At 37.2% G+C, this 25624-nt stretch overlaps 1 protein-coding gene across 1 annotated transcript in view; it reads left to right on the top strand.

The window, feature by feature from the left end:
- The first annotated feature begins 2114 nt into the window (after positions 1-2114).
- uhrf2 (ubiquitin like with PHD and ring finger domains 2) overlaps positions 2115-25624 on the top strand; it is a 40015-nt gene continuing 16505 nt past the window's right edge. Inside the window, exons 1-4 of the mRNA XM_032569257.1 lie at positions 2115-2267; positions 12376-12750; positions 13932-14245; positions 25370-25588. Of these exons, the coding sequence (XP_032425148.1) occupies positions 2115-2267; positions 12376-12750; positions 13932-14245; positions 25370-25588 (1061 nt within the window). The remainder of the gene's footprint in view (positions 2268-12375; positions 12751-13931; positions 14246-25369; positions 25589-25624) is intronic.

Raw genomic sequence — 25624 nt, forward strand, 5'->3', positions numbered from 1 at the left:
ATCTCGTTCCTGCGTCACGCAGGTTTGTTTTCATTCTGGAGGAAGCCCAAAAAATGTTTTTTTTTTTTTTTTTTATACATTTGATAATGATCAGCCGCTTTTAAATGTGTACTTGGAAACTCTAAGAGAAAAAGTAAAATAATAATAATAATAAAAAAATAAACCAAAAGGCCCTGTGCTCAACTGCTCATTACTTGTATTGGTTTTGAAGCGGTTTTTAGTTAACAAACAAAAATGCATTTTTATTTAGCTTTTCTGCTTCTTTAGGAGTGTATTGTCACTAAAATAAAAATACATAAATGAGGAAAAACACAAATATCATTCAAATGATGTTGTTTTTGTTTTTTTTCTTAAAATCCGAACTTTATTTTCAACATGATTAGTTTATTCTGCAAATTATTACATTAAAGTAAAATCTTTTATCGGATTCTTTGCCCCAGTTTTCAATTTTAATAAGTAACAGAAAAGAAAAGTGTTTTCTCCAACTTACCGCAATGCTCCGTTGTGACCGCTAGATGTCGCGTCTCAACATTACAAGTTCCAGTGTGGAACAGGGTAAAAATTCCCCTTTGCCTTACCTCTCAGGTTGCTCATTATAACCACCCTAAATAACATGTTTGATTCTGTTCCTAAAAAGATCGTATTAAACTCAAAATCTAGTAGATAGTAGATGTTTTTTTCTGTGTCTATGAATGACCATGCCACTCTATCTGAAATCTCTGTTCGACTAACAGGAACACTGCTGACTTAATCTAATTTAATGGGTTCATCTCGCACATACTAATGATCTCTGATGAGACACGTTCACCATTATCAGCCAATTATATTCTTGGAAAAAACAGGGGTTATAGATGTTCCACAGAAGGAATACATTAGTGTATATATATAAAACCTGTTCGTTTTTTGTATCCATTTGCTTTGCTTAGATATTCATGTAAAAGCTCCTATAATTACTGCTAAGGAAAGTTTCTTAACACAGCATATGCTATATCGACTATTAGCTTATGTGAGACATCCAGAAGATCTGCAGTGAGCATTTATGACTCCAGGGGCTCAAAAAATATTTTTGGTTAGAGTTAGTAAAACACGACGAGAAATTTACATTCATTTGAATGTTTGTTTTTAACGTTTGGGAAAATACAAAGAAAAAAACAAACAAACAAACAAACAAAACACTTCATATTTACACATATGGAGTATGAAAAACACATTTTTTTTTTCTTCTTACACCTTATTTTGTTCGTTTTACATGTCCAGAAAAAAATTATGTGAGCCTAGTGCACAATAATGGGATTGAGTGCTAAGCACAAAAAATTAAAATAAAAAGATGTGAGAAATATATAGATATATATTTTAAATCTCCAGCACAATGCAGAGGTTATGGACTTGTCCTTGTGTGTTGATGACTCTATCTCCACCATGGCTTTCCAAAATTGGAATTGTTGCCCCACTGGGTCATTTTAGAAATCTAAATAAAAGAGCCATCTTACATGTTTGGGTTTTTTGTGATTTCATTGGTTTATTATGAAACAGACTACTAAATGTCTAATAAATAAATAAAAAAGCACCAGAGATTACTGGTGCTATGGTGAACAGGTTGGGCCCCAAATCTCATTCTGCTTCCTGGGCCCCGGCTCTGGCCTGTCTGGAGACTGAATGAAAAACACAAAACAAAGAAGCCACTCTTGAGAAGGATTAAATGTTACTGCAACATGGTGTTCCAATATCATTGTACCAAATAAAACATAGAAACAATTTCATTTTTTTAAAAAAAGGGCTATAAATGTAATATTACGAGGCATCATTGTGTTACAAATCTGTAGCTACTCGTTAGGACTCAAAGCTCGCTCATATGAAAATAGAGAGCTGTTTCTTTAAAGGCGCCCTGATCTCCGCTTAACGTTACTTCGCGAGATTTGCTTGGCGCCGCGACCTCATGTGAGACACCTCCTGCTTGAGAGCCAGTCCGACGTTACCTCTGCAGAGGAAAACGCAACGGAGCCCCAAAAATGGTTTATTTCCGTCTCATCTGAGCCCAAAAAAACACGTTTGTACCAAGAAAGACTTTTTTTATCCATTGTTTATTCGAGGCCTAGCAGGGGCGCCGCGCAACGATGTGGATCCAGGTTCGCACGATAGACGGGAAGGAGACGCGAACCGTTGAGGATCTTTCTAGATTGACCAAAATTGAGTCTTTACGGCTGAAAATACAGGACATCTTCAATGTGAGCCCCCAACAGCAGCGCCTCTTCTACCGAGGGAAGCAGGTAAACCCACTTCTGCCTGTCAGCCCCGTCACGCAGCAGCCAGTTTTGACGCTTTGACAGGGGGGGTAGACTTCGGTGGTCCACCTCCCTGTGCTCAAGTCTTTTCGGACCCTGTGCGAGCTTCCTGTTTTGATAGAAATCACGCCAATGGATCTTGCGAAAGATCTCCGAGTGGCATCCTATGGGAAAATTAGGGTTAACATTATCTCTCTGTGCACTTCACAAATGGCGTGGACATGTTTGTTTACATTGCTAGTGCAGAGAAACGGGAACACAGCACTTTGTTTCCACATGTGGCTCCGCGAGTGCACTGCAAACTAGCACATCCGTGAGCCATTTCTAACTGGATAAACGACAGACCTCCAAATACAACCTTAGATTTCTATTTCGCATACATAACGACGTTACAGTGTTGTTTAAACTCCACAGATCCTTTTAGAAAGTCTTCATTATTGTTTAATGGGGTAGATCACCCTGGAGCCCACACGTGCCTTGAAGCAAGTGTATTTGTTTACACCCTAGCGTCACCACCATGCGCACAATGTACACTGTGCACACTCAGTGTGTCTGCATAGTGTAAAGAAACCTGTTCTCATGTGGCAGTACTGTTCCCCCAAGTTACACTGTCTGTGATGTCTAACAAAGGCGCACTGATGGATCTCTGGCATGTTTTGTTAGACAAGTTCTCTACTGAAATCACACATCAAAATAAAGCACCGTATGGGTAAATATTATTCAGTGTTTAATAAAGCCATAAATTTAAGCACTGTCACAGTATAAGTGAGCAATTACATGCTATCACTTTATGTTATGCAGAAAAATGTGTATGTTTGTAGAAATGTGCAGTCGGGTCAGCCACACAGTTATTACTTTATACTTCAGATCCTCTGTGTATTGCATGTGTAATATATTTGGAAGGAACAAAATCATTTAAATAAAGAAAATTTCATAATAACGACAATAACATTTAGGTTTTATATTATTTCTGATTTTGATTTTTCCCTCTTACAATTGTTCCACAGAAATTTGACTCTGAGGCAGCTTTAATTTATTTTCAGTGCCCCCCTACAGAGCCCAGCAGAACAGAAATGTAAAATATCTTTGCAGATTGCATACTACCACTAAGTTTGTCATTTGTGTAAACCAGAAATGTGCGGATAAGTTTATGCAGGGTTAGTGAATGGGGTTTTGCTTTGAGACTGAAGGCCCTTTTTGACTTAATAGTACAGAATCAGAATGATAAATCTGTGAGAAAAATAATTTAGTTAAGTGAATTATGCCTGATGAAGATCTGCAATTAATGATAGACATGTTATTTATAGCTGGTGGGAAAAATTATTTTGCTTAAAATGTTTGATTTATTTTGATAAAGACAAACTTCAGTAGACTGTGTTTGTATATCTACATATATTTTTTATTTATGGGTGGTCTCATAGAACCAAGCTAAGAAAAAAATGTGTTTAAAGAATAACTGTACTGTATATAGTGTTTAGTTGTTGGTATTAACCTCTAAAGCATATTTACAAAATGGCGGTGTTTACTTTGAACTCACTTGTTTTTTATGAGAAATATTTTTATGTTGGTTCTGCAAAGTCAAAGTTGGTACTTGCTAATACTGATTTTAGCCTATTAAAAATGTTCCCTCAGATCTATAATGCAAAGACATTATAGGTCATTATAGGAACATTATTTTTGAAATGTTATATGAACACTTTATATTTTTCTAGCTTTCCTTTGAAGGATTATGATTTGTATAAATGTAGAAATGCAGGCCATGCACATCTCTTGTAAGAAAGTTGCCACTGTAAAACTGGGTTTTATAGCATTTTGAAACTAAGACACAATGATTAGGGAGTTGATGTTTTTTTGTTTTTTTTAGCTATTGGTGATTAACAGAGTTAGAATCAATAACATAGTAGATAGTGTTACCAAACAATGTAAATGCTTAAGTTGCGAGATTTCCAAAGGACTTTCGTTCATCTTGTGTGTTATCAGTTGAAGTCTTGAGCTCTCTTGCTCTGTCACAGCCTAAATAAATCAGATATTTCATAGAGCATAAAATTTACTTTAAAAATAGCTTTTCACATCATTGGGATTTCTCTAACTTATTTTTTTTAACACCAAACACTGAAAATAGCTATTTTAAGTTGTCATCTCTCAATTACAACTACCACACAGAAGAATGTTGTTGCTAATGAGCTTGGTTGTATTAAAGTATACTGCATTCACTAAAAAGATCAGGATTTTGGTCATTGCTTATGGTTGATCAAGACAAAATTGGCCAATTCCTACCACTTTCTGATTTCTTTATGGAAGTGAATTTTTGACCAATACAATAATTTTTTTCAAGACCTCTTTAACAACTTTGATTTTAAAGCCATAGGTCAGAGTTCAATCTTTCATGGTAAGGATTGACATTACAGTTATCCAAAAATGTCTTTCTGAGAGCAGGTTGTATTAAATGTTTTCTTTCTCGAATTGGAAAGCTTTGGACATGCTACTTATATTTGAAGACAATAAAAGGTGTAAGTTCCTTAGACAAGATTAATTCATGCATGTTTGTGTATGTCACTGTGCTTGGCTACCTATGGTGAGCAGCTTTAAAGCAGCAGGTTTACTGTTGAGTTCATCTTGTTTTAATGGAGTTGTCTTCCTGTTCGAAGGGAATTGTTGTTTACCACTGCTGCCACATGCTTCCTCAGAATGTAGAAGTCTTTATTTCCTGATAAAAGTAGTCCATATCATTTAAAAAATAATAATAATAGAGTGGAAAAGACAAATGCATTCATCACAAAAAACAGTTATTCCAATATGTATGAAAGCTTGAGGTAAATTTTATGTTGCTATATGTTACAGTTGACAGAGCTCTTACTATTAAGTTGTTTGACACTTTCAAGACATGAAGTTCCTCTGTAAGGTATAAAATAGATATTAAGTAATGCCTCATTTGCATTGAGTTGTTGAGGTTCGGTACACTATTTTATTTGTTTTTATTGCAAAAGAGGTCCATAATGCAACTAACCAATTCCTGAACCCCTTTCAGTTGTAGGTGCATAGGACAATGGTACTACTAGTTAGGGACGAGCTACTGGCATCACACAACACAGCCTTTTGATTGGACGACAGAAAAACATTCAGCCCTGCCTTCCCAGTGAGAGCCCAATGTTCTACTGAATATGGCGGATCATGAAGTAGCGTACTGAACTGCACTGATGTGAGCCGTTCCGCTGAGAGGAAAGGAGGCACAATTGACATCAAATGATAAGCTGATTTGATTGAATTAGACTATACGGAGCTGAATCCCTGTGACTATACCAATTGTATTGTATTATGAAGAAAAGAATGTATATAAAGAAAATGTAAATTGAACGATGATTCTATAATTGGCTATAAATTGGACCTATTTGTCTTATTAAACTGTATTTACTAAAGGATTTCTCATATTTGTATCGATGAACTTAAGTGTAGCTTAAACCTGAACATGATTTTTTGTTCATGCAAATATCTCTACAAACAGATCTGTCTTCTGTTTGCGTCTAAGTTTATTCAGAGTTTTCTCATTGTTCTGACTTGGTGAGTCAGCCAAACATTATAGCCCCGGGAAAGACTGCACCGTATGGTATGCTGATCTCACTTTGCTGACATTCAGTCATATCTTCACCTGTTGATGTATGTCAGGCAGAAGACTTTTGTTCTACGAGAGATTGAGAAGTTGGACCTCGATGATTCATCGAGATGAGTCAGTTTGGTTTCTGCAAGTTGGAGGCTCTCTCCTGCTCAATTAGGAAAATAAATAGCACTTAAGGGAGTGATTTCAAATTGTTCCTCTAAAAATAGTTATGTTCAATAAGAAAATGTCTGTTTTGCTTGTAGTTTGTAAGTACTACTCAACTACTTCTATATCAAAGAATTGTGTGCCCGGAAGCTGGTCACAGCGTTAATAAATGATAGGAATATTCATTTGTTAACCTGAAGTTGGTTCTGGTTGTTGTAGTTAACAACACCAGGCCCATCCTGTGTTGTAAATCCCCTACTTCCTTTATTCCAAGTGGAGAGTCTTGATTAGGGGCTTTCCATGTGTTAAGTAATGTATGGAATGAGCTTGTACACTGACATGCACTCTGGTGTCTGAGGTCTGTTAGGATTTAGGCTCGTAGCTCGGCAACTCAGTCTAATTCCCTTTTCAAAATGGCGTCTTGTTTTTCCCTCCAGCTCTCTGCTCTCGCTGCCTCATCGCTTCAAAGTCATGCTTGCGTTTCTGTCGTGAGCGTCCTGAGCCAGGAGCCACTCATCTTTGACTTACTGCTTGTGTCTTCCTTTTCATTTTTTTAAACTTTACTTTTATTTTTTCATACTCGTCTAGTTTTTTCCTGATCACTACTTGTTGTGCATGTTTCACTTTAAACATTTTTTCACTCGTACTCGCAGCCTCACACACATCTTCCACTGGCCGCGTGGCCTTTCAGCTCAGCGCCCACACACTTTTGCAACAAGCCTGCATATTTGCTAATTTTAAAAAAGCGCCTTGGCTTTCAGTTCAAAGCTCAGCACATGGCGTCCGTGTGATTTATCTAAAACACTGTAGTCCACTTTTCCCCCTTCTAAAGCAATTACTTATTGCATGTTAAGATAGTTGGATTTTTTCCAACAGCTGCCTGTTTGCTCGGCTGCTCTCTTTCAGACAGACAATTTCTCTGACCTAGATATTGTTGCAATTTGATTATACATGGATCGATGTTGTTGTGGCTCCTCATTTGAAAGTTATTGCTGTATTGCAAAGTTAGCTGCAGCAACTCTTTCACTCAGTCCACACCCTTCTCTTATAGATAGATAGACTGGACAAAGGGTAGAAAACAATGGAAAGTCTTGAACCCCTGACGCTAACTGCAGGCTTTCTACCAGTTTTAAATATGGTTGCAGTTTGGCCACTCCCTAGCATGCGTGTTAGTCAAAGGTCCCCACATTATCTACCAATTTATGTAAAAGCAGTGATCAGATTTAGTGACATTTTCATGCTTCACTCAGATTAACAAGAACTTTTCAAATGCATGGCTCAGTTTCTTACTCTTAGATCGATGAGAGAAGCTAAAGCTGTAATGGGGTTGCTTAGTAATATGATTGCCACTGACTATTAGTCATTAATAAAACCATATGATAATAAACTAACACTAATGACTTATTATTTAGTTTTTTTCCCTCATTAGGATATTTGGAATAATAATGTTTAAGAACACAAGGAAAATTGGGTCTGTTTGGATGTGGTTCTCAAACTGGTTGAAATACTTGATTAAAATCTTCGAATCTTTGTAGAAAACTAAAATTTATGCTCAAACTAACACACTAGGTTTATAAAAAATAAAAAAGGCTGAAGAAGTAAATCAAGTGGTGGATTTTTCTTTGAGATCAAATGACCGAGGGGAGAATGAATGATAAAAGAAACCCCTAAGCCGAAGGCTAGCACTGAGCAGGCACACAGGCACCCCCCACACCCCCTCTCCCGTCATTGTTTTTGGTAATATGACCTATTTTGCTCAACTCTTCAACAGAAATGTGGGGCGGAGTCCAGAAGTAACCGTGCAGAAGTTTGTTTGCAGCGTCTTCCTTCTCATTCACAAGTGTCGATTCTGCTTTTCTTTCACACCTGAAAAGCTGTCGGAGGCTAATATTTTTACCATCCAGACAAAAGGTCATTTGAGGCGGCATGTCATCACAATGATGAATGAATAATAGTGGAAATATTTACCCTGATAAGATGCAGACTACAAAAAAATTTGCTGCGTCACTGATCTAATATAGAAAAGCCAGAACAGTTCAGTTTTCGAACAGTGCTCAAAGTTTAGTCTGTTACTAAATCTTTTTACATTTTGTCATACCACAACCACAAACATTGTAGTGTTTATATGCCGTAGACCAACACTGAGTAGTGCATACTTGAGACGAATATGTTTTACAAATAAAGTGGGGGTTATCGGCCTCGGCTTCCCCACTGAGCTGCTACTTAGTAGAACTGCATCTGAGTTACAGCTGCATGTCTGAATTTGCTTTGCACATGTAAAGTCGGAAGTTTTTGCCAATTTGCAAAGCAGCTCAGTCTCACTCAGTCTGGATCCAGTGTAGCTCTGGTTATATGGTTGATCATCCATGCAAGTGTCAAGACTTTCCTCCAGGATTGCCTTGTATTTAGCTCCATCCATCCTTTCTAAGAAAATCATCCTCACCACATAATTCTGCCACCACCATCAGTATGGCGTGTTCAGGGTGCTAGTTCTATGCTACACATGACATTTTGTAAATGCAATGTTATTATGTCTCATCTGACCATTGCTTCTTCTTCAAGATGTCCTAAAGTAGAATTTCTTATGATTTTCTTATGTTTTCCCTGTTCTTTTGTTCATTATATAGTACAGTAAATGATAGTTGTCACTAGACCTGCACCGATTAATCATATTCATTGTGATGAATCGATTATTGAAATAATCATCAACTAATATAATAATCGATTAATTGTTATCTGGTCTACAGAGATTCAAAAAAGAATATTGGTGCAAAAACAACAGTAATTAATCCAAAGCTGTACTATATAAATTATATACATTTTACATTTGAGATAAAAACATGACGTGGGATAGATTTAGCTTCACCTGGTTGAAATTCACTAAAGGCATGCTGTATTATTGCAGGTAAGAGAATACATTGTTAATTTTCTTTCTTAAAAAGGAATTAATTATTTGGTTATCTGTATCATTAATGTAATATCTAAAAAAATATGGAAAAATCTGCACAGTATGCCAATTTTTAAATGTGATAATCAATAGAACAATCGATTACTAAGTTAATCATTAATTGCGGTTCTAATTGTCACATTTGAGTACCCTGTTGGCTCGTCAGATAACCACGGCACGTAAAGTCAGATATTGATGAATGTTGTTGTAACAAGACAAAGGTGAAAATATTCCAACTGGTTTGAATCGTTTTATACCCACTTTCTTTGGATCTTGCTTTGCTGGGTGTTTCGTCTGTTTCGACCTGTGAAAATTCAGCAGGAGTGTTCAGATTCTGAGGAAGTGTTGATTCAGCTTGACTTTCAAGTGGAATTTTTGTTCAGACACCTCCAACTTGTCAAGTCTGCCGATACACGAGAGGCATCATGCTTTATAAATTAAGTTGCAAATGAGGGTGAAATTGCCACGTTTCTGGCTGCAACAACATTCTGTTTCAATATGCGTAATTTCTCCTAACATGTTTTTTCCTTTTTAGTTTGTTGTTCTTTGTTTCGAGGCTCATTCCGAAGAGGCTGAAGTCAAAAACACCTTGCAGCAGGAGTCTGATCACGCTGCTGGAAATGAAGAGCGCGTGCAAAAAAAAAGAAAAAAGCCCAGAAAACAGCCAAGCCATTTGTGTTTGGTGCAGTGCAATTCTGCTGTGTGCTGTTCTGAAATTCTGTCTGTGCGAGTCTCTATTCCGAATAACATGAACTCATCAATGGCGAGCCAGTCTCTCTGCAGCAGGTTCTGCCAGCAGGCTCATTATCTGCTCAGGATGCTCCTAGTTTGTTTTGTTTACCTTTCTTCTCTTAAAGCTTACACCGAAAAACAATGGCGTCACTACACCAAAATCTGAGGTTAGACAAAGTCAGAGCCAGACAAAAGAAAGCTGAGGCAGACCACCATGCAAAGGACAGATAGGTGCAAGTGTTTGGCTCTGTTTGCACGGCTGCTCCTCTGATCTAAATTTCATGAGGCTATTAAAAACCGAGAAGGATGGGGGAAATCGTGCTTTCCTCCTACACCTCCAACCTCTCCCTTCCCCATTGTCAAACAACGAAGAAGAGCGTTGGGGAGAGTGAGCGAGGGTGGCGGCCATGCTTCTCTCCCCAGCACAATGGCTTTATCGGGGGTAAAATGAATTGCTGATATGTGCAATGAGTTGAGGTTTCCACTCTACGCTACATTCTAAAAGCAGTGGCCGTATTAAACAGCACAGCTAACAGTAAATCCTCTGGATCCTCCCTGAAAGGGTCATGTTGATGTTGATTGTGTTGGTGGGTTCTGGATTGCAAATACTCAGACTTAAAGTGGGGTGGCGGATGAAGCTCTGTGTGTGTGTGTATGTGTGATTGTGAATGTGGGGTGCTCTCTTTCGGTCGTCATAGCAACCAAGTCATTTCTGTCCCCCAGCTACACATCCTATCACTGTAATTCATGCGTACATATCTCTTATTTATTTATTTTTTGCTCGCAGAAAGAACCCATAGACTGCAGCAGCGATCTGGCGCCTGTTTCCGTGGGACAGTTCAGATAAACACAAACAGGGCAGCAGCAGAGCCGTTGGTCGTAAAAAGCGCCGCGTTTTCCTTCACGCTGCGCAGACTTTGGTTTATTCTGTCGTATAATCTCTACCTGAGCGTTGGCCAACAGTTTTTCGAACACAAGAGAACAGATGTTAATTTAGACTTGTGATAAACATGCCTAAATGGCACCAGTGCACGCACACAAAGGCATGTGTATCTTAATCTTCTCTACTTGACATAGTGGCGTAGTATTTCCCCTGTTTATGGACATGTTCTCCCATTTTGTGTTTATAATCACTTTAGGTTCAGTTGAGAGGCTATAATCAAATTGTTTTGCTTTTAAATTATGAAGCATGTGAAAATGACCCATTTCTGCTTGAAGTGACATTATCTATTTGTGTATGTATTTATTCTTGCAATTTCCCTCTTGTGTGTTTGGGGCTCTTTGTTTTGAGGCTGATTGTGAGGAGAGTGAAGTAAAAACACGTTGCAGCGGGAGCCTGATCTCGCTGCTGGAAATGAAGTCACTGTGGAGAGTGCATGGGAAAAAATAAAAAATAAAAATTAGCCAAGCCGCTGCTTCATGTTCAAAAATCCAACGCTGAGTTCTAGATAAGCCCAAAAGTCTGGAACACTTTGTGAAGAGTGTAATAATAATAATTGCAGAATGTAAACACATACTGTTTAGCCAACCTGATTATTTTTATGCCTTTCTTTACATTTAAGGTTAAACAAAATAAATTAACTAAAATAAAACTGCAACAAGACAGTATAACATAATATTAAATATTATATACCCACAGTTGCAATACACATAAACCTGGTATTGAAACCAGCACAGTCTGCCTAAGCTAAGGGCTCTATGAGATTGATGTGTTTTTCTAATCTTTGTTTTACAGTTTGATATTTTTACCAAGCTAAGAAAATTCAACAACATAAGTCTCTAATTGTATTGTTAATATAAATAAAAAATCAACAGTGCTACACATTGTAACAAATTCCAGTTATCAGTATCAGTTTATAGTGTTTTAGAAAAAATTCTTGAGGAAAGTTTGGTCTGTTGTTTTTACCAGAACACATTTTTCTAACTCCACTACTTTTGGGACTGGCTTTCCCGCTTGTCATTACCATTATTCTAAATATGCATTTATGTTTAGAATGCTTGAGGTTTTCTTTCATTTTTCCAAAACAAACATTTTAAGCTTAACTTCTCCCTTCAATTCATTCCATGTTTTCTTGTAGGATTCCCCTGAAAGGAATGATTACAGGGTAGTCCCCACAAAAAACTGAAAATTATTAGGTTTACATTCACTGCATAGTCTCCAAAAATAATCATTTAGAATTTTTTTTACTGCGTTGGAATTACAAAATATCTAGATTCACATTTGAACAAAATTCTCCTGAAGATATGGAGTAGATTGTTCTCCTCTGCTGTTTACACCGTCACTATCATCAACAGCCTCTTTCTCTGACTGCTTTTATGTACGCTGCCAGGTGCTTTTAATGTTTGGTTTCATAAATAGCCTTGTGGTTAGTCTGAGGGTAATTGTCAACACGTGAGGGTTAATTTGTTAAAGCAAAGGGTTTATTGGGATTTGAGCCCATTAGCTTAAGGATGTTTGACACATGTAAAAGAAATGTTATGCATATATTTGCAGCATTTTACCATAAATATTACAAGGACACCACCCTTTTTTTTTTTTTTTTTTTAGCTCTAATAGAATCAGTGCTTATTTAGTAAAAACAGCATTTACATTGTTGTATCATATTGGTGTCTTTTCATAATGTACTATGACTTTTTCTTTTGCTCTTGTTTAGATGGAAGATGGTCTGACACTTTTTGACTACAACGTGGGTCTCAATGACATCGTCCAGCTGCTGATTCGGTCTCAGACCGACCCCCCGGACAGTCCCGCCACCAAGGACGCCTCAGGTGTTGCCAGTAGCTCAGCTCCTCTGCCTGACTCGAAGCCTGAAAACCTCCGAGCTCCGGTCTCCTCCACAGCTATGGAGACCTCATCCGACACGGACAATAAGAACGAAAGCCACCGTGCCACTGTAAATGAAACCAAGCCAGAAACCGTCGCTGCTAGTACCAAAAATGGGTTCAGGTCCTCCAGTCCAGCACAGGACACTCAGCCACCCACATCCAGCCGGAGCACGTTAGTCAACCCAGGGATTGGCTTGTACAAGGTGAGTTAGCTCATAAAAATAATAAAAGTGAATAGTTTTGGCATCTTGAATTTATTCTGTTAGAATCTAAGAATAATGTATCAATTTCAAAAAGTTAAAAATTAGCGGTACATTTTGGAAGTTACTGTCTTTGGTTTCTTGGCGCTAAATTATTTATTTATAGTGGCAGAATATTCCTTTATGGGCCTCCATTATGTTCTACCAAAATACATTTGCTGATTGAGTCTTTCATTGCCTTTCATTGGTTGCATCTTAGTGTTAACGTTGAACTGAAGGCAGTGATGTTGACATTCTCATCCAGCCTAGTAAAGAGACTGCAGGGTCATCCATGTGCTGAATCTGAAGACCAATTAGAAACAGCATCTTCCATAGATGTCAATTTCTCACATTTAAAAAAAAGAGAACTTCACAGATAGTGGGGATTTTAAGACAGTTCATGAAATTTGTGCAAGCTTAACTTAAATCAAGAAGTATTTTATTGTATCGTTGGATATCTGAAACCAGTTGGCTGTAACATACATGGCAAATGTTAACCCAAGATTCCTAGTTTTCATAATGTTGGTGATTAAAGTATCAAAACTATTAGCGAAGATGCGAAACTCAAAAGATGTAACTTTAAAGAATAATACTATCCTTTAAAATGTTCAGCTGTAAAAGTTTATATCTGCCAATATGAATCTAAGCAATATTTTAGCTATGATTTTGAACTTTCCGTCTGTCGTAGAAGATGCTGGATTTGGAAATACTGGCAGCCTTTCTCTCTCTTTTAATTTCCAAGTTAACGTTTGGTTAAACAGTCTCTTGGGAATATACAGAGAGACTGTTGTTTTCAATTTCTAATACTATTGCATAAGAAGTGTAAGGCTGTTTAAAATGTCAGCTTGTCTTTGCTTCAAATGAAAGTGAAACCTTGTTATAGAACAACTACTACTCTGCCACACAGTGTGACTTTGCCTCTACTTCTAATATTTCTGAGGAAATTTGAGGTGTTAAAACTAAGAAAAAGGGAAGCATAGTGTTATGACTGATTTTATATTTGTCTCGAAAATATGGTTTTGGTTGTACACTATTAACCGTTTTTATTGAGTGCTAAAAAGTAGGTTAATATTTGTAAAATTTAACAGCGCATGCCTTGGACATCAGTCAAGACCAGTCATTTTTGCGTTTTTTTCCTCTTTTAGATTAACGAGCTGGTGGACTGTAGGGATGTAAGCATCGGCGCCTGGTTTGAGGCCTGCATTGAAAATGTGACACTTTCACCCAAAGGACAAATAACACCCACTAAAGGAAAGGTGGGCAGGCCCCCTAAAAGGACAAACGGGAAGCTGGAGGCTGAGCAGGCACAGGCCCATGGACAAGGTCAAACCACGGACAATAACAGGAATAACTCTGTGTTAAACTCTGAAAGTAACGGAGCCTCCACCTCTCAGAAAGACTCTACCACAGAAACCAAGGAGAAAGAAGAGGACATAGCTTACCACATTAAATATGAAGAGTAAGTAATCGCTTAATATGCTGCCCTTCTGCTCTGTAGAAGTAACATTCTTTCTTTTCTTTTGTGACATTTTTGTGCAGTAATTTCTAGCAAATATACATTTTGGACCAAACATTGAATTTGTAATGTTAGAAACTTTTTGTTAAAGCTGTTCTTATGTATAATTTTACGGAGTCAGTAATATCAAGTGCTTTTACTTTTGATTGATTAATGATTTGCAGTCCTTTAGTTAACATGCCATCACTGCCTTATCTTTTGCATTAAATAATTCCAGATACATTAACTAACTGACCAGCAGTGCACAGCCAGCGTATTGGGGAAAGGGAAGCGCTCTGTGTCTTCGTAGGGTTAGAGAAAACTCCTGTTACTGCTGCACTTTCTCGGTCATCTTTAAAAAGGACAGAAAGGAAGTGTGTGATGGAAAAGTATTGCGGTTTTCAAAATGTGGCTTGTTCTTAAGCAGAGATTGTTAGTCAGAAGTAGCAAATACAAAGGAAAGACTTAAAGAATATTCAAATTAACAACATTAGGCATGTATTTGGATGTGATTGTACAAATTTATTAGTTTGGGTACATTTGGGTACCTAATTGCTGGTAGCTGTGTAATCCTATTAACTGACAGCAGCACAAATCTTTTATTTTGTTTTTTTTAAAGATTTGTCCAGGTAACTTTAATGATGTCACATGATGGGTGTTTGTTGAATGTATCCCAGGATAATTTGCGTTCAGATTTCAAAACTGAAATAGTTTAGGATATACCTAAATGCATCTTTAGTGTGTTGATTCCTGTGTTTACCATTTTTCAAACACAATGTCAGGGAGGACCTTGGGCATCGACTTTGTTGTCCTTAAAAGAATTGGAGTTAATTTGCTTGGATTATTAGAGTAATTTTCCATTTGAAAGACCCTTTTGTAAATTTCTTGTTGATCTCTTGATATGAGACGGTACATGTTTCCAAATACTAAGAGTTTTGTTCCTGAGTTGCCTAGTGTAATCTGGCCGGTTTTTTTTTATTTGATTTTTTTTTCTAATTTTGGAGTAATGGCTTCTTCTCCTCTGAATGACTGTTCAGACCAGAACAGGACTTGCTCCCTTTTACAAGCTTCATGTTCACATGACCTTTTGGTTTTGTTGTGGCTTTGACATGTGCATTTCTCTCTGGAAGATTTTCAAGTGTCTGGAAATTGCACCAAATCCAAAATTATTTTCTTGTTATTCTAGAAATTAGCAAATAGAAACAATTTTGGTAATCTTAGCTGATTAAAAACAGGAAAAGTTGAATCTGATTTAAATTAAGTGTGTGTCTTTTTATACAGTGCATGTAAGTGTCTGGTTTCTACATTGTGTAAATTGCTTTGGCCTTTGTGGAAGACAGAATTGGTAACGACGGCTCAAGTGGAATTGCAGGTAGATGTTATTTCTCCTGCCGGCCTGAAGGATGGAGAACATGGGTTTGTGTTGTTGATGCTGCAATAATTTGAACTCTCTCGCATTCCCCTTTTCCAGCGACTTCATTCAGAAGCCGATGTTTCCATGGAAACCCCTAGTTCTCAGGAGCATTACTTCTTCTCTTGCCTCCTTCAGCTTTGTCTGTAATTGTTGTGAACATGAGACCAGTGAGACGTTGCCTCCTCGCTCTCTCCGACTGTCTGGGGCGCGAATGCGTTTCTGCCAGAGGTTATTATTCCATAGTAATTATATTATGGGTTGTTTGCCCATCCCTTGTAGATTCTTTTTTAATGTAGACTTAATTTTCCATTGAGTTTGTTGTTGTACTTATTAGCATTTGGACAGAAGTGGTCCTTCGGAAACGATCCTCAAATCCAAGCCATTTTGAATTCCAAGCTTTATTATTAGAATGTATTCATTTCCTTTATTTTAGCTGTATCGGTGTAAAATTTACTCAAAATTTGACATTTTTATTTTGTAATAGGTCAATAGGGACAAGTGTATCAGAGAAAGCTAATAGAGAACAAAGGTCCAAAACCCAAACATCCCTAAATGTCACAGTTTCTTATTGCAGTTAGTCATGGGACAAATTTGAAGAAGCAATAAGTAAACGCTAATTATTTAATAACTCTCAGCTTGCGGTTTAGTAGCAGCTCTCTACACTTTTTCTTTTTCAGGGTGTATGCTTATCTTTTTTTTACGGGGTTTTTTCCATCACTTCGATCGCTTGAGAGAGGAAAAAAATGGAGGGTGGGTGAAACTGCACCATCTTCTCACACCATAGCACTTTTTGCACCACTCTAACACCTGCCTGCATTGTCTGAGAGCAACAAACCAAAGCTTCCCGATGAACCTCCATTTTTTGGCAGCATTTCCACATAATATAACGAGCCACAAATTCATGTTGGGAGAATCTGTTTTCTGCTGTGCCTAAGAACTGATGAGCCGTGTGTGTTGTGTGCACGCAGCCTTTAAATGTTTTGGCATGGTTAGATTTTTTGTCTGAACTAGACTCCTTGTAAAGAAAGTAATGGAAACAAATGTGAAAAATGAGAATTTATTTTGGTTAGGTTGTGCAATTTCTCTCAAACGTTTCCAAATATTTAGGATTTTGAAACCACACCCCTCTGTGTAGAAACTAGGACATAATTGTGAGATTAAAGAAAATGATAGATGTTTTTCAAAGTCTTTTTCAGAAGAAAAAAAATGAAAATCCGGTGTGCTTTTATATTTTGCCTTGTTGATTAAATATTTATAGAAAACTATTTACTACAGTTACAGCAACAGGTTCTCTGGAGGTTGTTAGCCGCCTTTACATGTCTGGAAACTAACATTTTGTTCATTATTCTTTGTAAAATAGTTAAAACCCAGACTGGATAGAGAGCATCAGTGAAAAGCAGTGCAAGAGTATGCTTTGATCTTAACCATCCTGTTGCATCATTTTGTACTTGCACCTCTGGGAGAGAGAACATATTTCCCTGTTTTTACTTATATACATTTAGCTTTACGTTGTGCTCCCTGCAGGGTTTGTTGCAAACTGCAAATGAGATTTCTTCTTTTGGCTTTCTGTTAAATATTCTTTTTGCAGAGTTTGCATGAAGCCCAGATTTATTGAGTGCAGAAGTTATAGTCGCCTGACTGATGGATTCACCTGTCTGTGTTGTGAATCTCTGCTGCTACTCTTGGCCTCTTGAGCCTCTTGGCTGGATATTATTTTAAGAACTTACTCTGCTTTAAACTTTATCCTCGACCCCTCTGGTTCCTTGTTCTCTGTGTTTGTTCACCTTGTAAATGAATGGTGTTATCCAAACAAAACCTGCCTTGCCCAAATGTTCTTGAACAAATTTTTGAGGCCTTCAGAGAACAGCTGTATTTATACCAAGACTGATTACACACATGCAGCGACTCTTAGCCACTCAGGTGATTATTGGTTGCAGTGAATTTTATTCAGGGTTATTGGAGTAAAAGGGGCTTATTAAAAGCAAATTCATAATAAACAATTCAAGATTTAAGTACCCTGCTGTGAACAACGTTAAAGCTCGGCAGTGCTGCTGCTTTTTGTGATAATTTGCCAACACAGCATTCAAATTTCCTAACAGACTGAGAAGAGAGTGAAAACTCGCTGCCCTTTGGATAAAATCAAATGTTTACTTATTTTTGTTTTTTTATTGGAAATGCAGCACATTATATGTAATTGCATTGAACAGCCATAGGAGTGGATGTGCTTAGAGAGCATGAATTAGTTTATACCACCAACATGCTTGCAGACTGAAGTCAGAACTGAAGAATAAAACGCTGATTTTCTTCATTTTTTCTTTGTGTTTGTCTTCTCAAGAGATATACCAGATGTCCGTTTGGCTCTTAAATGTAAACACATGGGAATGTTTTGAAATATTAAGCTGATTATAATGCGGAAATTTAGCTCCCCCCTGACACAAAACCTGCATGGAGGATTTATATTTAAAGTTTTATTGTTTTGCATGGGGCCAAACTTCTAGTCAAGTGTTACATGCATACAGTATCAGTGTGTGTTATATTGCAATTGCAGAGAACCACCTGTGTGCAATATTTATTCATCAGCTGAATTTTAAGTTTCATCCACTGACCCCATGTTTTGCAGGTCAGATGGACTTTCATTGCCCAAACCTGACATAGATTTTAATGACTGAGATCTTACAACTCAAAGAAAGTTCAACACATTGTTATGAATTAAATAAAGAAAAGAAAGACAAGAATACAGAAATGTCGGTTAATGATAGCTGATATTGTCATTGCAACATTTTGGTACTTTTCAGCAAAAATATCTGGGGAAACAAAACTTGGATTAATGAGGCAGTTTAGGTGTGTAAAATGTGTTGGAGGGTAATTTTAATACCATCACTTTCCTGTTGCAACAAGTCATCTTGGAGAACAGTCAATCCTAAAGCTGTGCACTTCATATGAGAGCTTGTAATCTGTTGAGGCTAAATGTGGTTTTAAAGTAAGGATCTGTTGAATGAAGATGCTTATATCACCTTAACGGGTTCTTGATTTCAATCAACAAGGATCTACAATAACGAGACTGGTGAGTGTGTAGAGTGAACATTTATTTAAGAGTTTCACTGAGAAAGCAGGTTTTTGTTGCATCATTAGTACTTTATTAGTTTATTTTAACCAAGATTTCGCTTCCTGGCCTTCCTCTTGGATCCCTTTTTGTAGGATTTATTTGTTGCAACATATTCAGCATAAGAATATATGGTAGCAAAAATGTTGCTTTGAGATTATGAATTTAACATCTTTTTTTTAGCGTTACCTTGCAAGAACATTCATTGCCTTTTGCTATGACTGCTTAAAATGTGTGTAATAAATATATTCATCCAATATAATTAGCTTAGTGCATCTGTATTTCTCTGTTTAAAGACCAAGAATGGTTTATTGCTCATTTTAACCAAATGAAAGTATTGTTGTGGCTGCAACATACCACTTGCATGGAATGCACTTGAGAGCAACAATCGGAGAGCAGCCCTCCACCCTTTAGCCCTGGGCTGCACTCTAGTTCCTGTGAATATCTGCCAAACTGTTTGGCAGGAGCTGCCTTAACCAAAATGTTCCAAAATGACAGTTTTCTTCTCCCCGTGCTATTCGCTGGTCTGAACAGAAGTGCTTTTCCATGATTTTTGGAATTTATTAGAAAGCTTTTCGAATGTTTCGTCTGAAGCCACCGTGTCTGAGTGTTAGATTACCTTGAACCGTGCGAGAAGCTCCCGGATACATGAGTCAGGACGATCGAGTTGTTGATTTCTTTGTGCAGCCAAACATTTGTACCCATGTGGGTTCTCTATCCTGGAAATTTGTTGAAAATAGATCCTTCAGGGAACCAGTGTTTGCCCTCCAGATAGTATGCTGCCTCTCGTCAGAACCTCTCTATCCTCTTCAGTATCGGCACTCTCAAAGTGTGAAGGTCATGTGGGACAGGAGCTGTAGAGGCGAGTTGCATAACCTTTAGAAAGTCTACCTTGCTGTATAGTTTTAGCTGGAAATATTTTTTTTCTAAGTGGTAAAACAGAATTTAAATTATAATTATTACATACATTAAATTAACATTATTTGCATTAATACAAACTCTAATAAAGAATAAGTAATTTTATTACAAGATGTAGGATTACCTAAAACATAATAGTTAGACCCATAAAATGTATAAATGTTGATGCATTGTGTGATCATGTAAGCCTATTATTTTTATAGTACTCTTTTTATTTGACCGCCATGCAGTGTTTTGCTACATTTAATCTTTTCTATTGAGGTGACTCTGTGGTGATTTTTCTATTTACTAAATTTATTTTTTAATTTAATGTCCACAAAAAATAACTTTACAGAAATTTAACTCCAAAGGTTTTGCAGAAGGCCTTTATCCTGACATTACAGAGCTAAAATAGAGTTCTACTGAAGATGATTCTCAGATTGCAAAATCTGTCAAATCTTAGAAACAGCTTATTATTAATGCATATTTGAGTATACTGGACACCAGCTTGTATCTGAAGCATTGATGCTCCTTGGTAGAGCAGGTTCAGAAAGAGTCAGTGCCGTGCCTTGGAGCATCAGACACTGCCGATGTGAGTCAATGGAAAACAATGTGGATGTACTTTGGACAAATCCCTGATGCTACAGATGTGGGTTGTCTTAAAATGTACTGAGCCAAAAATAAGCCTGAATGACATTTTTTAAACAAGCCCAATTGATTTGTGTAAGGTTATGTTGCCATGTTTTGTAATCTTTGCTCTCTCTGCCACTGAGAATTAAATCCTGGAGTCCAGCTGACGAACCCACGTATAAATTTAGAGGTTAATTTGGCAGGAACCTCAATCAGTCAGAGGTTAACCTTCCTGGTTTTGTGTTCAGATATTGTCTGTTTTATTGCAGTGGTTTGGTAACATACCAAGTTGACTCATCTGGAGTCCATTCTTCTTCTTTTTTTTCTCTCTCTTCTCTCTCCAAAACTCTCCTCTGGAAATATGTCCAGTAAAAGAAAACTTTGCTTTTAAATTTGATGAAGTTTTAATCAGCTAATAACACTGTATGTTCGTTCTCAATTTCCCTCAGAATGTCTCCTTAAGACATTGCTAAATTTCATGCTTTTATTTTTTCTATGTTATGTTTTTGCCTGTTAAATCCTTAAAATAGATCAGAATAATTTTTTTGTTTGGTGGTCACTGATTCTTTTGATTCAACTCCACTCAATTTAATTTCCCCTTTGGGATCAATAAAGTATTTTCAAATTTGAATGAAACTCAATGATTAAGAAAAAAATTGTTTTCAAATTTGAATATAAATTCAAGACGTTGTATAGATATAATAGTTTTGGCTATGAATTAATTTAGTATTTATAGCTCATTCCTGGGTTAGAGCTTGTGTGCCATTAAGCTCAGGCTCTTGTCCTCCTGCTGTGTTGCTCTCTGTTGTCCCTCTGTTCATGCTGAGTACAATTGTGCTTCAAAGTGGATAAAGTGGATGTCTGTGTTTTGGGTTTTTTTGCCCGTTTAATTTTTTCATGTGTCTGTGTGTGTTTGTGTGTCTGCGTTCAACCTAACCCACTTCTCTAAAAACCATGTTAATCCTTTAGCCCTAAAAAAGCAAATCCGTTCCCCGGCCTCCACTTTCCGGGAGCACGCTCTTTCTAAAACTCTTCTTCAGTGTTCACTGGTAATCATTAGTCAGTTTAAAGCTGCTTGAAAAAAGTCTCTTCAGCGAGAGGGGCATACCTTATGACCACAATGTCATTATATTCTGGAAAGTAATTATTTTACCAGAGCTGAATGGGTTGATTCGGTATCACTGCAGACTGCAGATAAACAATATTTAGAGACAGACTATATTTGTCCACATATGCAGACTTCTTGAGTCTTTTAAGTTAGTGCAGAAACTTGCATTGTCAACATATTGTTTATGTTGGCAATGAAGCAATCTTTCAGTTTGTGGCTAACTTGGACCACATTCTTTAATTTTATTGATATAACACCCTTCACTGTCAGCACCTCCTGTTAAACATGCAAAGGAAGATACGTCTTTGTACCTTTTATTAAAGTCGATTGTTTTAATCTGCAAATTATTACTTCCTGTTTATCAAAAAAGATAGAGGAGTCCCTCAAAATGGGAAACAAATGAGAACATGCCACTAAAGCAAGGCTCATGTGTGCTGGTATTTGCGGGTCATAAAAAAGGTGACCTTTCTAAGCTTTGGCAGACACACGTTTACGGCAGAGAACAAACCCATAGAGGAGATTGATAGTTCAGAGTAATTAAGTTCAGGAAGCCATAATGGAAACATGACTGTGAAATTAATTTTTCTTCAACACTGCTTATGAGTCTGATGTGAACCCAAAAATGAACATTTGGATGCTTATTACTAAGTATGTTGGACAATCTGTAATGCGGTGCACCTTCTTCATTTCTGAAGAGCCCAGGAATCTTTAATGGCATAATTCTTTTTCTTTTTTAAAGGTTTTATAGGCTTTAGTGGCCTTTATTTGAGTGATCAAATAGGAAGGTGGGCAATGAGAGAGGGGGAGGACATTTGACACGTGGCTGCTCCACCACAATACATTTTTTGAAGCGCCACAGTATTTCAAATAAAAATCAGGAGGCTTCTCCCAGAATACGAAATATGTTGCATTCTTGGGTCATTCAGTTGGATAATAATAATATGTATGCTCAATTTAACCCAGAAATGATTAACCAGACACTAAATAAAACTTCCTCCATGACCATGTCACACCTAATGCAGCATAAGACGGGACCCAGGTTTCTGAATGATGGGGAGAGGTTGTTCACAGAGGAGTGGTCAGATCTTTCTCTGCATGCCCCAACTGTATAATAGTGCAAGAGGCGATTAAGTGCAGTTCTGTTGGCAAATTCAGGGTTGCACAAAGAATTAACAGCAGGGGTGGCAGGGTGTTAGTTGGTAACACTAAGAAGCCAAGCTGACTCTGCTGAAAGTAATAAGCTCCACAGCAGCCTTCTCCCCGCTCCCCAAGTCTGTAAAGTTTATGTGAACTCATAATGCACAACATAACGGCGCTCTCTATCCAGCTAAGAGTGATCAAAATGTTTCAGAACCGCCATCTGACAGAAGCAGTGAATCTGCGTGGGTGTTTTACTCAGTCCTTCCACAACTGTGTGTTTGATTATGTTGGCTGTTGGTCATCTTTAGCCACATCACCTTTACTGCTGTCTGAAACATTTCCCAGAAACAGAGTTCAAGTTGTATAGTCAGTGACTCAAGCTCAGTCATATCCTGCTGGCAAGAACAAAGCACAATATAGCTGTACAGTTGGCAGAGCTGTTGTGAAATCCTTTGGATTTTTTTTTTTTCGCCTGCTGCTACAGTATGCGATTTAAAAAACAAACAACAATTCAGCTATGTTTCCTTAAGTGCCGTTAACTCTGCCACTTAAAATGACCTTCTCTGCCCTGAATGTGTAAAATCTATTAATTTAAAGGAGAAGATAATTTGTATAAAGTAATAGACCATGGTGTCTGCTGGGTCTTTAAAAGTCATAAAATGTCTTAAATGTAATAATTTACATTTTTTTTAAAGATTAACTTTTCAGAAGAGGTGCACTGCAGTGGTGTGAAAATATGTCATCTTAGCAATTTCTCCAGTTTTTGCTTTTACTGTCATAAATCTATTTTTACTACCATACAGATAATCTGAGTAAATACAAAATGCAGTTTTTCCAATCATGATTTAATTTACTAAGTGAATACAAAAAATAATTGCCCCTCAAAGATCTTAAAGGGAATGAATTTCTGACGTTGCGTGTTTGACTGATGATGCTCTTTTGTTAAAATCCTGGCTTAGTTTAGCACCAGATGTAACAGGAGGCACATTTAGGAGGTTCCTCACTGCTTCATATTTTATCTATTGGTAGATAATGGCTCTCATTGTGGTCAGTGACTTTTTCTCCTGAATTCCTTTAGATTGTGGCTTGATTTGTTGCTCTTTGAAAGGGCTGTACAATGTCCTTTTGTATTTATTTATTTATTCATTTATTTTACCTTAGTTTAAATATGAACAAATTTTTTCAGTGTGGGACAATAAAGGATATTTACATTCTATTCTTTTCTCTGTCCCTGATACATTTCTCTTTTTACCATTATGCCCTTACCTGACCCACTCTACATTAACTTTAAAATCTCATAAGTATTTCTGCAGCTCTATCTTTATTTATTTTTATTATTTTTTGCCTACTTTATGTTGCCAGGCAGATTCTGTGTACATGATTTTTATATTCTGCAGCTCAGACAATCAGGCCTGTGTGGCTACTGATATTAAACCAAAACATATGTAGCGAATTATTATTTTAAAACTACTTTTTATGTTTACTCGGGCTACATTTGTCTAATATTAAAATTTTCTTAATATGAAACATAAAAACTGAGATTTACATTTCAAATGGTAAGGTTTTAGGTATTTTTTTAAATTTATTTAAATCCTAATGCTCTTTAAAATGTCTCTCAAAGTCATAAATGGAACTCATTGAAATTTGCAGAAACAGTACCAGACACATGCATTTTTTTGATAGATAGATGTAACTGAAGCGCTTTTTGACAACATTTAGGGCTATTCAAGTCACTAAGGTGCCATGTGTTTGAGTTAATGGTATAATATAATCGTATATGTCTTCTTTTTCAAATCCACACCTACTAGAGACAGCTTTCATTCTTAAGACCTTGAATGCGACTCTGCAGACTAGCGTGGGCTTGCATGGTCCTCCAGAGGACGGTTCATATCTCTTATCTCTGTCGTTAACTTCATGCTTTACACTGTTAAACAGAAGCTGTTCACGTCCGTTTGTTTCTGCCTTGTGCTGTGCTTTGTTGCCCTGAGCCATTAAGACAACATGAAGTGCTCTGTGATTACCGTCTTTTCTCTCTGGCTGTTGCTAGTAGTTACTGCTGCAACTACATTTAGACAGGGTCAGGGATAAAGCTGCTGCAAAATGCACATTGTTATGTTTCATAGAGGCCATTTTAGCTTAATTTGCTTAAAATATTGACTTTATGTGCCATTTTATTGAATTCTGTCAGAAGTTATGTCAATGGTCACCAGGGTTGGACTTACAAGCATGTGGACACCTGGGCTAGAGCCATTTTTGGTTCCCTATCCCTAAACTATAATTTTTTTTATTAATACAAATTATAGTACATTAATAGGTATTCAACAAGTATGAACTGATATATGGTAGGTTTAATATGTCCCCGAGCCCAAGGGTTCCCAAACCTCTCAGCCTTTGACCCCCAAAGTAATAGTGCCAAAGCCTGGCGACCCCCAAAAAATACATATTATTATTTCCCTCTATTTAGTTAACAATTATTATATAGAGTAGTGAAATAATTATATATATTTTTAAATTTTTTTTTAAAAATAAAAACAATGAAATTGCATATTACTGTACATTATTTAGTGACACATTTAATGGTACACTTATTTATTTATTTAATAAATTTTGCCCTTTTGGCTCCTCATACACCTGTATGGTCACATCACTATGATTCTGAAAATTATTTTATGACTCCCCTTGTCAATAGCTCCATGTCATTCCCAAAGAAATTGACTATAACAGCTTAATTTTCAAATACTTGTTGATATTCATGAAAATTCCAAAATATGAAACTGTACCTCCACTGTTTCGCAGCTATCCAGAGAACGGTGTCGTAGAGATGCGCTCCGTAGACGTAAGGCCCCGTGCCAGGACCCTGCTGCGGTGGGACCAGCTCCAGGTGGGGCTGCAGGTGATGGTCAACTACAACATGGAGACCCCAGATGAAAGAGGTTTCTGGTACGATGCAGAGATAGTGGCCATAAATCAAACCTCTCGCACCAATAAGGAGCTCCGAGTTAATATTCTCCTGGGGTGAGCGTCTCGCATCCTGAGATAGATTGCTTTGAT

This window comes from Xiphophorus hellerii, chromosome 8, assembly GCF_003331165.1.
Source record: "Xiphophorus hellerii strain 12219 chromosome 8, Xiphophorus_hellerii-4.1, whole genome shotgun sequence".
Lineage (NCBI taxonomy): Eukaryota > Metazoa > Chordata > Actinopteri > Cyprinodontiformes > Poeciliidae > Xiphophorus > Xiphophorus hellerii.